We start from the raw sequence: 15,333 nt of genomic DNA on the forward strand, positions 1-15,333 counted from the left end.
TTTTCTGTAGGTATCTGGCCCTTGGCTTGTTTCTGCCACTTCTGGCTTGACAGTCTGTTGTTGAGATCCCGTTTCTACAGACAGCAAACATTCATTTGTCAGAAAATGTGGTTCCCCCCTCGCTGCCTAAAAGTGTTGCGCTTGAAACTCTGATCCCTTTTGTACTTTCATGCTTTCGTGTAGACTGAACTTTGGGGGAGTGGATGGGTTCTCGTTCGTCAGCACGCGCGTGAGCCTCGGGTTCCCGCAGCTGTCGGTGGGCTCGGAAAGCCTGCTCATTGTTTTTAGTAATAAAAACCTTTTACAGTATTCACATTATGCTGTCCAATCTCCGCAGGTGCTGAAGAGAAAATTTTGGAAGAGTTTAAAGAAACACACAATGCAGAGTCTCCAGATTTTCAGCTCCAGGCAATGATCCAGGCTGCCGGCAAGCTCGTGCTGATTGACAAGCTGCTGCCAAAGCTGAAGGCTGGTGGCCACAGGGTGCTTATCTTTTCCCAGATGGTGCGCTGCTTGGACATACTGGAAGACTACCTCATTCAGAGACGGTGAGAGCTGCCGCCTCCCCATAATAAAAGGGAAAGAAAAAATTAGCTTGAGCCAGGGCTCCATGCAACTCACCTCGAAGTGACATTTATGATCAAGCGGATGCACTTTAAACAGTGACATAAAAAAAAAAAAAAAAAAAAAAAAACTATAGATGTATTTGACAGTTACTTTATATGACAACTGCAAGAGGACACTGCATACTTCTGTGGGCTCCCCCCCACCCCCCATTGCTTTCATTTGATTGAGGGGAGACTAGCTCGCACCTAAAATTGAAATTGTAATTTTACGGTTGAAAGTGTCAGCATTTTTTAGAGTTTAGGTATTTCACTGGAGAGGAAGTAAAAATAAAATTTAATCTTTGGGCATTCAATCAACAGTATGAAAAACTACCACAAACCCTGTTTGCACTGAGATTATTCCTGATAAATCATACCATTCTGTTAATAAATCTCTCCTATTGTGATATTTTGATAGAAATACGAAAGGAACAAGCACGTTGCAGCTATTTGGCAAGCCTCCTTGTTAACACTGATATTTTCTAGGTACCCGTACGAAAGAATTGACGGCCGAGTAAGAGGCAACCTCCGCCAGGCAGCTATCGACCGATTCTCCAAGCCTGACTCCGATAGGTTTGTTTTCCTCCTGTGCACACGGGCAGGAGGGTTAGGCATTAATCTTACAGCTGCTGATACCTGCATCATCTTTGATTCAGACTGGAACCCCCAAAACGACCTCCAGGTAAACACGCAAGGAAATCTCGCTGGTGCTTTGCGCTTTTTTTTTTTTTTTTTTTTAAGTCTTTCTACTTTGGTGGAGAATCCTCATTCAAAACAATAAATTAAAGTTGGCTTGTCATTCAGGCTGTGCCCTGTGATTCGTGGCAAATGAGCCAGCTGGTAATCAATTTATTAATAATGTAAAAAATAATCTTAGTATGTTAACCCTCTTCTAAACTGCACCTGTATTTATTGGAACGTGTGCCCTTGTAGTTGGCAGTGGAGTCTCTTTTGTTGAGAACCGTTCATTTTGTTTTTCTCCCAGGCTCAGGCTAGATGTCACAGAATAGGACAGAGCAAATCTGTGAAAATCTACAGGCTGATTACTAGAAATTCTTATGAAAGAGAAATGTTCGACAAAGCTAGTTTGAAGCTTGGTCTGGATAAAGCCGTGCTGCAGTCCATGAGTGGGAGAGAAAATGCTGCCAACGGGGTAAGACAGAATTTCCCGAAACCTTTCACTTAGTCTGCTTCCTTTCTTGATTTAGCCAATATTAAGAGATTATTCAGCATCCTATTTTCTTTTGACCCCAGTATTTTTAAGCTTATCTTGTCACATTTTCCTTGCTATAATTCAGGTTTATTCTCTTTAAGAAAAAAAAGTGAAGTATTTGTTCGACAAATGTTGTCATTCTAAATTCCGTATTTTAAATATTTCTCAAAATCAGGTACAACAGCTCTCCAAGAAGGAAATAGAGGATCTTCTACGGAAAGGGGCCTACGGCGCACTCATGGATGAGGAGGACGAAGGGTCTAAATTCTGCGAAGAGGACATCGACCAGATTCTCCTCCGGCGAACCCACACCATCACCATTGAGTCCGAAGGCAAAGGGTCCACGTTTGCCAAGGTGCGGCTCCGTCCGGAGGGCCGGGTTCTCCACGGGAGGCGTGTAGAGCGTGCCTGAAAGCACCTGGGAAAGTGCTCACGTGCCACACATCACGTTTGCTGTGCATCGCGGACCTGCTCCCCATGGAACCCCCAGCATGGCCACATTCTCGGGGCTTTGGCTTCTCTGCTGTGCCCGTGGAACTTCACTGTCCTCAGGCTGATCGTTCCCCGGTGCTCCCAGCCACCCCAGCCTCTCCCATTTCCTCCAAAATCACTTCCTTTGATACCTTGCTCCATCATCACCTCCCTTTATGTCTGAGAGCCTGGTTTCTGAAACAGAAACAACCTATCTGAGCCATCAAGTCTGTCTTTAAAAGGCCTCCCAACTGTTTTTCCCTATGGCTCCCACCTTAAACTCTCCTTCTGAAGGCTGCAGTCCACACAAGCTTGCTTGGCACCAGCTGTCTCCACAGCCTCCCTTTCTCTTATAGTTCAGCTTCCAGCTCACACCCCTGCCCACCTCCCTGTCTCAGCTGCTCCAGCCACGGTCACACCGAGTCCCCAGCCTTCCACCCCAAGAGCCTTTCCAGGGTTTGGCCTGCATGATGCTCCCCACACCCACACCAAGGCCACACCGCACTGTTTTTCTAACGGCTTTACTGAAATGTAGTTTATGTACCATAAAATGCACCTGTTTAAGTGTCAATTCAGTGATTATCAGCATATTTCCAGAGTCGTGCAACTGTCACCACAGTCTAAGCTTCAAACATTTCCACCTCCCCAGATGTCCCCCATCCTTGAGCAGTCACTCGCCAGCCCTGGCCACTGTCACCCCCAGGCCGCGTCTGTGGTCCTGCCTGTCCTGGACGTTTCATATAAATGAGACCCTACTCTATGTGGCCTTCTCTCTGCCTCCAGTCACTTAGCTTCATGTTTTTGAGGGTTGCCCATGTTGTGGCATGTATCAACAGTTTGTTCCTTTTTATTGCTGAACGATAGTCCCTTACACGAATGCACCACATTGAGCAGTTGGTTTTGGACATTTGGGTTGATTCCACTTTTTGGTTACTATAGTTAATGCTGCTATGAACATTTGCGTGCGAGCTTTTATGAGGGTGTTTGTTTCCATTTCTCTTGGATATATACCAAGAGTGGAATTGTGGGGTCATGTTGTAGGTAACTCCATGTTTAACCTTTTGAGGAAGTGCCGGGCTGTTTTCCAAAGTGGCGACACCATTTTACATTCCCACCACAGTGTTCCAACTTCTCCACGTCCTTGCCAATACTTTTTATTGTCTATCTTTTTTGTAGCCATCCTCATGTGTGAAGGGTATCCCATTCTGGTTTTGATTTCCGGTTCTCTGATGGCTGTTGATATTGAGTATCTTTTCACATGCTTATGTCCAGTTATATATCATCTTTGGAGAAATGGCTGTTGAAGTCTTTTGCTCTTTTTCTGAGTTATTTGTCTTTTTATTGCACTTTAGAAGTTCTTTATATGTTTCATATATGTGTCTCTCATCAGACAGTGTGATTTGCAGATATTTTCTCCCAATCTTTCCTGATGGTGTTGAGTTTTGATGAAGTCCAGTTTACCAGTTCTGTCTTTTGTTGTTTGTGTTCTTGGTGTCGTTTCTAAGAAATCATCACTTAGCCCAAGAGCACAGAGATCTACTCTCATGTTTTCTTCTAAGAGTTTTACGGTTTTCTCACTTCCGTGGAAGTCTGGGGTTTGTTTTGAGTTGAGTCCATTTGAGTGGTGCAAGGTGGGCTCTGAGTTCCTCCTTTTGCACTTGGATATCCGGTCATCCCAGCCTCTTCACTCGTGAAAGGCTGCTCCACTGGGCTCAGTGACAACAACGTCCCTGTCACTTCTTTTCAGCCTCTTGAGTTTATTTCCTCGGTCCTTAAAGTCACTTTGAATCAGTGTATCCAAATCCAAACCCCTCAGCCCGGCCCACACGCCCCTCCCCACCTGCCTGCTGATACCCCTGAGCGACTCGCTTGGATGCCAAAGTCAGATGCTGAGGCTTTTTCTGGGTTCCCCCTCCTCCAGGCTTCACCTCCACCCAGATTCCAGCCCCTTAATTTTACCTTTTAAAGCATATCTTCCTGGGCCGGCTCCCTTTCTCCATTTCTGCCATGGGTGTTTTTGGTCTTTGGCACTTCTTCCCTAAACTGCCGCAGTGGTTTGTCTCCTCTGTTCTCCTCTCCACCCTCCGAGATGCCAGTGTGGTCTTTCCATCACATGACCCCGGACGTGATCCTGTCCTTCAGATGGTTCCCGCAGACAGCTCGCGGCTGCCTCGGGATGGGGTTCAGATTCCGTCCGCAGGCATGTGAGCCCCTTCCCTGGCTGACCTCGGCCTGCCTGCTCCTTGCCTTGCCAGCTTCAGCTTAGGCCACTCACCCACTCGCCCACTCAGAGCATCAGCCTCTCCACTCCCTGGGCCTTGGCATGTGTGCTTCCCTCTGCCGAGGGTGCCCGCACATGCTTTCCTGTTCTGTGAGCTTTTCAAGAGCTGCTCCAGGCATTATCTTCTCGGCCATGCCCTCCTGCACTGCCCCCACCCTGCCTCTCCGGGCTGGGGGCCCCGCTGCTGTGCATCAGTTGCACCTGTCACCTCCCGTTTACCCTGCTACATCACCCTTTGGTGCCTGGTCTGTCCTGGCCCCTGGACAGTGAACCACCCGAGGGCCAAGCTCTCCTCCTAGGCCACCTCCGGCCGTGCTGATAGTGGAGGCACTCACAGATGTCGGTGTGGATGAATAAATGACAGCTGCTCAGTATTTCAAAGTAATGCCTTTTTTCTTCTTCTTCTTCTGTTTAGGCCAGTTTTGTTGCCTCTGGAAATAGGACAGATATTTCGTTGGATGATCCAAATTTCTGGCAGAAGTGGGCTAAGAAGGCTGAACTGGATATCGATGCCCTAAATGGGAGGGTGAGTGAGAGGTGCCTGTGTAGATCCCCATCTCCTCTGACCCCCGGGCTGCTTTCTCAGAATTTTCAGGCATATCTGCCACCTTTTCAGAATAACCTGGTTATCGACACTCCACGAGTGAGAAAGCAAACCAGGCTCTACAGCGCGGTGAAGGAAGACGAGCTGATGGAATTTTCAGACTTGGAAAGCGATTCCGAGGAGAAGCCCTGCGTGAAGCCCCGGCGACCGCAGGACAAGTCACAGGGCTACGCCCGGAGCGAGTGTTTCAGGGTCGAGAAGAACCTGCTTGTTTATGGGTAGGCTGGACTTCCTGCTTAAAGTGTGATTTTATTTTTGAAAGTGTTAGCATTTCCAGCTGATAGAGAAAAATCGTATTTGCATTTGAACTTCTGTGATTACCCAGAGCGCAATCCAGTGAACGCTTTGCCGTACTTTCACCGGGACAGGGAGGTGATTTGGCAAAGGTGTCCCGAGATTTCCAGATCCTCGTGGGTTTGCAGAGGCCGCCTGCAGTTACATGTGCTGATGTGTACCTTAAGGAATTAGGGCAGATCCAGATTTATCGGTTGGTTGTTAATAACTCAGAGTGAAGTCTCAAAATTACTAGATCTTTTCTTATTTTACCTTTGCATAAGATTTAAGACTATAGTAATCTTTCAACGTTCTTCAGTTACAAACATTTGTTAAGGGCGGTAAAGCTGTTTGGTCCAGCCCCTCTGAAACATAAATGGACGGCCTTTCAACTCCGTGAACGTGCCGTAGTTCTCCTTCCGGACTATGGAGAGGCAGGGTTCACGTCCGATTCACCTTTGACCCATCACAGCGCCACTGCCCAGCGAGCCCTGCCCCACCTACCCACACACAGACATCCTGCCTGATCCCCACTGTCCTTCGTGGCTGTGTGCAGGGCCTTCCACTGCCCCCGACCGGACCCCGTGGCTGGCCCCTGCCCCACACTCATCCTGCCATCTTCTGCGTTTTGAGCAGGTGGCCCCTCCTGCTGGAGCATCGATTAGCAGCTCCTTGAGGCCAGGGGCTCTTGCTCTCTGTCCTCAGCACATAGCCCAGTGCTGGCATGACACCCTGTCGGTGGTGAATAGCTGATTGTTCCTCGGAAGCCCGTCCTGTGCCTCAGCAGCTGCGCCAGCGCCACTGATTGTCTACACTTCGCCCTGTCTGTTCTTACGTGGGGGGAGGCTCTCCCCATCTGAGCCCTCTCCCTCTCACGCCTGCTTCCCAGTTTCAGTGTCACTATCACAGCTAAGAGTTCTGTGGGTGGCTTTAGAAACATACTTTTAGTAGCGACAACTCCCGAGGCTGAGATGTCTGCTTGGGCCATATTGTGTTTCCTTTCACCAAAGCCCCGTCCTGTCCCCATAGTCGTCACTATTGGCTGTACACGCCCCTGTGCTGGGCATGGTGCTCCGATACGCTCAGACACTGGGGGCACAGCCCGGGGCACAACAGAGCCAACCCCTCCTGCAGGTGAGCAGGTGGAGACGGCAGAGGCCTCTGCCTGGGGCTGTGGCGCAGCCAGTAAGTTGCTTGTACTCCCTGACCCCACTTACGGGGCCAGGACGGGGAAAGAAGGCCCAGGAGGTGATACACGTAGTCTGCGACTTGGTGGGTTTCGTGAATTAGCAGGGAAATAGGGGATGCCAGGGGCTGGGGAGTGGAGAGGAGGAGAAGAGAGTTCCGGGAAGAGAGAGCCCTGTGTCCACAGGCCCAGGGGTGAGGGCAAGCCCTGCGATTTGAGGAACTGAAAGAAGTTCGGTGAAGCCAGAGAGGACCAGGGAATGGCACAAGACAAGGCCAGGGTGGAAGGCAGGGCCCGAGAGCAGGTGCCCGTGCTCGTGGCAGTTAGGCAGAGCCCTCCCGGGGACGCCCAGACCCGAGCCAGGCAGGCGGGTGGTGCATTCGGGTCGCGATCGCTGCCCTGGGGGCTCGACCTGCCGTGTCTTGGGGGCTTGATCCACCACATCTTGGGTGCCCCAGCCCCTCCTGCTCCCCACTTTTGCTGAGGGTGGGTGGGGTGTCTCACCCGCAGCACCCAGAGGTCACAGTGCCAGCCGGGCTGCTCTCATTGAACGGGGCACCATCAGCTGATTTCTCCACCGCCCCTTCTCTCATGCACATGAGGAACTGGGAGTTGGTGGAACGTTTTCCCCTGAGAGCTGTTGTGCTTTAGAGTCATTGCTCCTTATTTGGAAAGGAAACGTGCAGGCTTTTGTCACTCACCCTGGTACCCTCGGTGTTCCTCGGTGTTGCGTCATCACACCCACCCTGGTCTCCTCATCTCAGCTGCTTGCCCAACATCCAGATGGACAGGCTGCAGCAGGGTGAGGCAGAGCGGGGGCTTTCCGGGGCCCCATTTGCCTTCACACCCCGAGAATGGCTGCCGCGGCCTGTCCCGGGGGGCCGATCCTCTCAGTAGTGCTCCCCCCCTGCCCTTAGTGACCCGTGATCATGTCACCCTCTCGGTACCTGGGTTGTCCCAGCCCTGGTTCCTGCCTGTTAATATCCAGGCCCAAAGCCCACCCTGACGGCCCCCCGACATGCTGCCTGTCTGCTTTGCAGCTGGGGGCGGTGGACGGACATCCTCTCCCACGGACGCTACAAGCGCCCGCTCAGCGAGCAGGACGTGGAAACCATCTGCCGGACCATCCTGGTGTACTGTCTCAACCACTACAGAGGGGATGAGAACATCAAAAGCTTCATCTGGGACCTGATCACACCCACAGCTGACGGGCAGACGCGTGCCCTGGCCAACCACTCGGGTATGTCTGCAGCTCCTCCCCAGGTTAGGGGGGTTCCCAGAGCCCCCCCGAATCCCCCCGACAGGCTGCCGCTCGTGAGGCCTAACAGGGCCCCACACGTCCTGGTGTCCCGCGCTGTGCTGCAGGTGGTAGATAGCCGCCGTGGTTGTCCTCACAGGTCTGTCGGCCCCTGTGCCGAGGGGAAGGAAGGGGAAGAAGGTGAAGGCCCAGAGCACGCAGCCGCTGGTGCAGGACGCAGACTGGCTGGTGGGCTGCAACCCCGACGCCCTGTTCCAGGAGGACAGCTACAAGAAGCACCTGAAGCACCACTGCAACAAGTACGTCTCCGGGGGCCACGGGCGGACATTGTTTCCTCTTTTTTTCTTTAAATAATGTATGTTCTTAAGACCATGAAAATGTGTAGCTACTGTCTTTACGCAGCCCGGCTGCTTTCCTTGAAACACGCTGCCACATCACGAGCCCGCTGCCTTTAGAGGACTGAGGGGTACCGGCGTTTGCTACAGAGTCGAGGTTTGCCTTCTGCGAGCCCCCCTCCTGCTGAGTGTTTCACGGGGAACGGGGAGTTGTCCTGTTAATTTTTGCTTCATAGCATCTCGGTTTAGGGTCCTTTTTCCCTGTCTGTGAGCTTAGAATCACATTCCTTACCTTGACTCCAGAAACTGATTCTAGGTGATTGAAGAGCACTGAACCTAAATGTGTTTCTTTGCTTGGAGCTCTTAGTTGATGGCCTACAACATGAAACCAACGTCTAAGTGTCCGTTGCTTGGTATCAGTAGGCCAGGCGGTGGTCTGTCCTGCTCTGCCACTTCCTAGCTTTGTGTAAAGTCAGGCAGGCGGGTCAACCTCTTTATGTCTCAGTTTCCTTGTTAGTCAGAGTTCTGCAACAATGTCGTGGAAGGGTGAGGCAAGATATAAATAAGTAAATGTGTCTCTCTTTTGAAAAAGTAGCAGCAAGGGAAGTCTGAGCACATAATGCTTGGGCACATGCTACCCGCTTCACGTGATTACCTGTCTGAATGGCCTGAGGTATGTCATGCCATCTTATCCCCATTCGATGGGGATGCTGAGGCCCAGGTGGAGTAACTCCCTTAAGGTCACTCAGCCTGGTAAGGGGCAGAGCGGATTTGAGCCCCAGACCTGACTGGTGTTGGGCCTTAGTCCTCACCTACCCTCCCCTGCCCTCCTCGGCCATCCACCTGCTGCTGCTTAGGATCGTCGTGAGGCTGACGCTGAGTGCTGCGGGGAAACGACTGGGGCTTCCTGGTTCCCGTGAGTTTCCTGAGTAGCCGTGGTGCTTGGTTGCCCTACTTGGATTTTTACTAGTTTTTCCTTTGTGAGCCTTTTAAGCTATTGCCTCAGATTGTTTTTGGTGCTTCAGAAACTTACAATCATGGTGGCATAATAGTTCTCTGTAAGATACCACCCCTCTTAGAGCTGTAGTGTCCTTGTAGTTTATCTTATCTTTGGATCAAAAAGCCTTTTGGGTTCCCGATGCAGACAAGCGAGATCGAAGTTGCTCTGCAGTAGCCACGTGTCCCTGGGCTCCTGTTCCTGGGCCACCAAGCGTGGCGGCGGTGGTTTTGAATTTCCCACTCGCGAGTCAGTAGCAAACCCCCACCCAGCACTCCCCACAGTTGTGCAGGTGAGAAGTAGCCTGGAGTAACCAGTGCCCCTCACGTCTCCCACTCAATCTCGGAACATTGACTGCATTCCGTCCCATCTCAGGGAGGAAGCACATCGCCCAATTCTTATTTTCTGACAGATGGTGCCTCTGTCACTTAATGACTTAACGAGATCAAAAATGAGGGACCGCCTATGACTTAACATAGGAAGTGAGGCCTAAATTGAGGGGCATCTTAGAAAATAACTGACCATTACTCTTCAAAAGCTTCAAGGTGGTGAAAGACGAAGGCAGAGGAACTCTCTCAGATTAAAAGCGACCAAGAAGACAGGACAGCTCCCTGCAGGGCGAGAGTCTGCACGGTCCCTGGTCACTGGCAGGACAAGTGGTGAGGTCTGAATAAGGCCTGACGATCTGTGACCACGTCCCGTTCATCTTCTTACCCTCTGGGGACCACGGTGGCTCAGTTTGCTCCATCGGGGGGCCCTAAGTTTGTTAGCTGCATTGCTTTCAGTTTTTTCCTCTTAAAGAAAGGTGACATTCCCAGTTAGTCCATAAAAGTCTCCCCTAACTTTCCTCCCAAAGCAGAAAACTTTGTCCTCTCCCGAAAGGGAGAGATGCCACTGGATCACCGCCGCTGCATTGGGTTTTGCCGGGAGTGGAAGAGAATCTGGCCTAGGGCTGAGTCTTATTTCCTTTGGAACTACTCGTGCTAAGTAGCTGAGTCGCTTCTGGAAGTAGACCTTGGCCTTAAAAGTTCTTCTCTAACCATGTCTGGTGGCCAGCACTTGTTCTGGTGGGGAAGTGTGGTCCGGTCTGTTGTTATCCCACGGGTCTGTCCAAGTGATTGCTGACCTTGGGGTGTGTTCAGGGAGTGAGAGAAACCCGTCTCCTCCTCAGATCAGCCATCGGGAAGCCGAGCTGGCTAGGGGGAGACTGTGGCGGTGGGGAGACGGGCCTGCTACAGAGCAGCCATTTATGAATACTCAGGAGTGGGTTGGCTCGACAGAGCCTCCTGAGTCGTCATTTTGATATTTAAAGGGAGGTGGCCGTGTGATGGAGAGACGGTGCAAGGTGGTGAATCAGAAGATGTCATTTTGAGTGTTCCATCCTCAAGCTGATTGCAGCCTTGGATATGCCGCTTATCTTGTGCTAGTCTCATTTATAAAATGGAAATTGGAACTTGCCCCACTTCCTCTAGGATTAAATGAGCCAGTTTATGTGAAAGTGATACATGGGTTGTGAGGTGCCGCCCAAGTGCATGACGGGAAACAGCGACTGATGCCGTGACCTACTCTTGGCCCAGGAGTGGTCGCCAAACACCGTTCCCCCGGGGACAGTAGACTCGGGCCGTTGGGATTCACCAGGTGGATTTTATTGGAAGATTACGCTTTAGCCACTGAGGAAATCCAAGTGGGATTGAAACTCTGGTTCCTAGAATTTCAAGGGGTTTTTTTTTATTTTTATTTTTTTATTGGATTCCTTGAAAAATAACTAAGGACTTCAATGAATTGGACACGTTTTAATCTCCTCTGTAATGCTTTATTATTGTTTTTTAAGCTACAGTGTAGTTTCACAGGTACCTTCACGAGAAGGAATAAAAATGTTCAATACGCCTTTAGGGAGAAGAGTGGGGCCCCACCCCAGCCCCATCTTCCTTCCTCAGAAGCAAAGTTGTATAATCTGAAAAACCTGACATTCCATATTGAGGGTTTATTGTAAGGTAGTAAAACCAGATTTTATATCTCGTTTATTCCTACAACTTCTGATGTGCTTCCAAAAATGGTATTAAGGCAGCAGCTGAGGAAATTTTATGAGATAATGAAGCAGAACAGTTACTGAAAGCCATCTGCTCGGTTGTTTACAAACTTGCTCCAATACTTCAGAGGCAGTGGCAGGGTACGTGTCTGAACTTCACAAGCTGCACTAGGTAGGAGTAAATGAAGTGCGCCTGGGCTGGGCCGGGCCCGGGCCCTCTCTGTGCAGCGGGAGCGGTTGCCAGGCAGGCCTGTTGGAAGCCAGCAGAAAGCACCACACAGAGGTGATTATGTGCCACCATCTGTCACGCTTCAAGCCTACCATACAGCATGGCTAATCAGCCCTGGCAGGATGATGGATGAACAGCAGCAGCTGCCAAAAGCCACTGTTGGCAAACAGTCCCGAAGTTAAGAACTTTTTCCCCCCTCTGTCTTCCTCTCCAGGGTCCTGCTGCGTGTCCGCATGCTGTACTACCTAAGACAAGAAGTGATAGGCGAGCAGGCAGAGAAGATCCTAGAGGGTGCTGACTCAAGGTTAGTGCCAGCGCGCCTTTGTTCCGTGCCTCCACGCGGCCATGGGCAGCGGCCGGGCCCGGCGCGCCTTGTGTTTAAAACCCTTCATCAGCCATTAGTAGCTGGGCTCCTCCTTTTGTACCTTGACACAGCAATTGCCTTGTGGGCTTGGTGGGAGACGTGGCGAGAGTCTGGCAGATGCCGTTTGTGTGTCTGCCTGTGCAGGTGAAAATGCATGGAGTAGATGACCGAGGTTTTAGGATGACCTTTAAGATGTGACACTGTCCATCTCTGGCCTTTCCTTTTCACCTTTGCTCAGCCCTCCCCACAGAGCGCGGACTTTTTTTGTGAGAGGGAGGGCGTGTGAGCGTGTGCATCACACCCATCCCTTGGAAGTCATTCTAAATCCTGGCATTTATTTGAAATTTTATTTAAATGATTGTCTTTATAGCGAAGCAGATGTGTGGATTCCTGAGCCTTTCCATGCTGAAGTTCCTACAGATTGGTGGGATAAGGAAGCAGATAAATCCCTTTTAATTGGAGTGTTCAAACATGGTAAGCGACGTCCCGGTTTGCATATGTCTTGACTGTATGGCTTTGTCTTCCTGTAGAACTCCTTGCCTCCTCTCTTCCAAAGTCATAATATTAATGAGGATAGTTCCAAAGGACTCTTGGCGTCGACCATTTTTCTGTACTAAAAATCTAATATGAACTGTAAATATCAGATGCTGTTTTTGAATGTTTGTTGAGTGTTTGAGAAGAAAACATTTCTTTCTTGGCTGTAAATAGAACCAAAACCATATTTGTTTCAGTAATGGCCAAGTCGTGCAACAGATCCCCATAAACTTTGCTTCCAGCCCTGCTTCCCTTGCTAACTTCGCCAGCCAGTGTCAGAGTGGACGGTGGGCTTAACCTCTGCTATTAATCTGTACAAGTGCCTCCTGGGCTTTGTTCCAAGCAATATTTCACAAATGTCAGTGCTGAGAACTCGCGGCTCCCCTGAGTGGGATGCAGCCTTGTTAACTTTGAAAGGCTGGGGATGCAGAACTGGCATGATATATACAGTGAGCGGTTCCTGATTATAATCCCAACTCTCTGGAGGTCGCCGAGGTAGTCTCAGCAGCCCAGCCTGACTAAAGGGGAGAATGATGGCTTATAAAACCTTTCATGATTACAGTTTGGCTTGAGGCTCTACAGCAGTTAGGAGCGGTGTGTTGTAGTACACATCCTAATTGAATTGTGCTGCTCTGCCTCTGTAATGCAGCCACGTTTTGTGAACTCAGCCTAAAAATCATTTTCCTGCCGCGCACTGTTGGGATCTGCCATTTCCCATCCAGTCAACTTGGGCAGTCAAAAAGCAAATTGCAGTTTGAAAACCATAGAGGGAACAGTGTCATCTTACTGACATGCATCATCCCAAACCTAATAGGACAGGTTCGCTGGCCTTCCACATACAAGGATTTCTCAGCCAGTGGCGCGGGTTCCAACAGGACCGAAATGCTTCGGAAGGAGGGTGGGGTGGGCTCGGGGTCCCTTCACAGAGGTCACGGAGAACCCCATGAAGCCTTTTAAATGTCAAGCAAAATTAGATCTCAGAGAAAAATGGGTCAAAACTCTTTCCCGGTATCTCGCCATTCTTCCGAACGTGTTTTTCTATTAGAGTTGGTCGTTAATTTTGATAATGTCCCTGGAGTATGACCTGGCCCCCAAAACGTCTCTAGAATGATCACTCCCTAGAGCACTTTCCCGAATAAGGCTTATTTAAAATTCAGGGTAGATGCAAGCTTGCCTGGGAGACAAAATTCGCGTGCCGCCCTGCCGCCCTGATTTTGTCTGTGACGAGGCCTTTCTTTGTTTCCGTGTGCTTCCTCCGTGGGCTGGCGGGGGCGGCTCAGGCTACGAGAAGTACAATTCCATGCGCGCGGACCCCGCACTGTGTTTTCTGGAGCGAGTTGGCATGCCTGATGCCAAGGCCATAGCTGCCGAGCAGAGAGGGACAGACATGCTAACAGATGGCGGTGACGGGTAAGAAGGACGTTCTAAAATTTTAATAAACTTTGTGTCAGCCTCACACGTACTGGCAGGGTTGGCTTCCCATGCTCCACTCTGCCTGGGTGGTGGCGTCTGATGTGAACCTCAGCGACGTTTGCCCCGGTGTATTCCATTTGTGTGTTACGGTGACTCTTTAAACAAAACATAATATCTAGATCACCTGAAACTTGTTTGTCTTTCCCAGATGACAGTCCCCCCGCCCTTACCCACCCCCCTGCCATGGCTGCATGTTCTAACACTTTCCACAGCAAACCCACAATTAGAAGTCGTGTTGCTCCTTCCCACCCCTCCCTTCACTCTCTTGCTTGTCAGAATGATTCTTAGAAGATTTTTAAATTTTATATAGGGGAGAATTTGACAGAGAAGATGAAGACCCAGAATATAAACCAACCAGAACTCCATTCAAGGATGAAATCGATGTAAGAACTTGAGTATATTGGCTTTTACAGCACCATTAAAATAATTATCTGCCCATATAAAGCTGGTTAAACTTTGTAGATCGTGGCCTGTTCTTTAAACAGTAAAGTAAAATGGAGACCCCAGATTTCAACAACTCTCTCTTGCTTTGCTTTCAAGGAATTTGCAAATTCTCCTCCGGAGGATAAGGAAGAATCCGTGGAAATACACACTACAGGTAAAGCTTGGTGAAAGCCCATGAGTAGAACAAGTATATTATTCACGTGTTAGGGCCTTGGCTTCTTTTTGATGGTGGCATCTCGGAACCTCGTTTCCTGTACCCTGACTCACCTCTTTTGTGAATAATTTTAAATCTTATTATTGTCGGTTTTTCATTACATTGAATTTCTGTGCTAGAATAACTCTTTATTGGACTAAAGTACGTGACCTATGTGTATTTTATACCAATTAGTGGAAATGTTTAAGCGTCTTCAGAAATATTTCTCGTGGGAGTAGGACATTTGCTAAGTATTTATCTGAAATATTGCCAATTTATATAGACCGTCGACCTTTCATCCAAGGTAAAATCATTAGCAAACAATTGCGTGAATACTACCTTGCATATAGTTCATGGTGCAAAGTCTGTTTCTTTATATAAGGTGGAAAAATAAACTTGCCCCCACCCCGGCCCCAGGCATTAAAGAAGAAATCGTTTGTAAGTTCTACACCGAGGTCGTTCCCTGCTTGTACTTTGAAAGCGGGGGCTCCCGGAAGTCCTTTCCCACACTGTCCCCTGAATGTTAATAAGTCATTCCTGTCTGGTTGGAAAACCCCGTGCATCGCGGGTTTGCAGCCACACGTTGCAAAAATAACCCTCCCGCTTCCCCAGGCAAGCGCGGGGAGAGCAGTGCGGAGCTGGGCCAGCTCTACTGGCCCAACACCTCGGCCCTGACCACGCGCCTGCGGCGGCTCATCACGGCCTACCAGCGCAGCTACAAGCGGCAGCAGCTGCGGCAGGAGGCCCTCACCAAGACCGACCGGCGCCGGCGGCGGCCGCGCGAGGAAGTGCGCGCGCTCGAGGCGGAGAGGGAGGCCATCATATCCGAGAAACGGCAGAAGTG

General features: G+C 50.0%; 1 protein-coding gene across 4 annotated transcripts in view; it reads left to right on the forward strand.

Annotated features, from left to right (window-relative positions):
• CHD7 (chromodomain helicase DNA binding protein 7) overlaps positions 1-15,333 on the forward strand; it is a 184,457-nt gene that overhangs the window by 156,469 nt on the left and 12,655 nt on the right. For all 4 annotated transcript variants that reach the window (XM_037803279.1, XM_037803280.1, XM_037803282.1 and 1 more), the window contains 14 exons: positions 338-548; positions 1,092-1,287; positions 1,591-1,758; positions 1,994-2,173; positions 4,986-5,096; positions 5,187-5,392; positions 7,674-7,873; positions 8,031-8,190; positions 11,696-11,785; positions 12,216-12,319; positions 13,660-13,789; positions 14,163-14,235; positions 14,393-14,450; positions 15,102-15,330. In XM_037803279.1, the coding sequence (XP_037659207.1) occupies positions 338-548; positions 1,092-1,287; positions 1,591-1,758; positions 1,994-2,173; positions 4,986-5,096; positions 5,187-5,392; positions 7,674-7,873; positions 8,031-8,190; positions 11,696-11,785; positions 12,216-12,319; positions 13,660-13,789; positions 14,163-14,235; positions 14,393-14,450; positions 15,102-15,330 (2,116 nt within the window). The remainder of the gene's footprint in view (positions 1-337; positions 549-1,091; positions 1,288-1,590; positions 1,759-1,993; positions 2,174-4,985; positions 5,097-5,186; positions 5,393-7,673; positions 7,874-8,030; positions 8,191-11,695; positions 11,786-12,215; positions 12,320-13,659; positions 13,790-14,162; positions 14,236-14,392; positions 14,451-15,101; positions 15,331-15,333) is intronic.

This window comes from Choloepus didactylus, chromosome 14 (assembly GCF_015220235.1).
Source record: "Choloepus didactylus isolate mChoDid1 chromosome 14, mChoDid1.pri, whole genome shotgun sequence".
Taxonomy (NCBI): domain Eukaryota; kingdom Metazoa; phylum Chordata; class Mammalia; order Pilosa; family Megalonychidae; genus Choloepus; species Choloepus didactylus.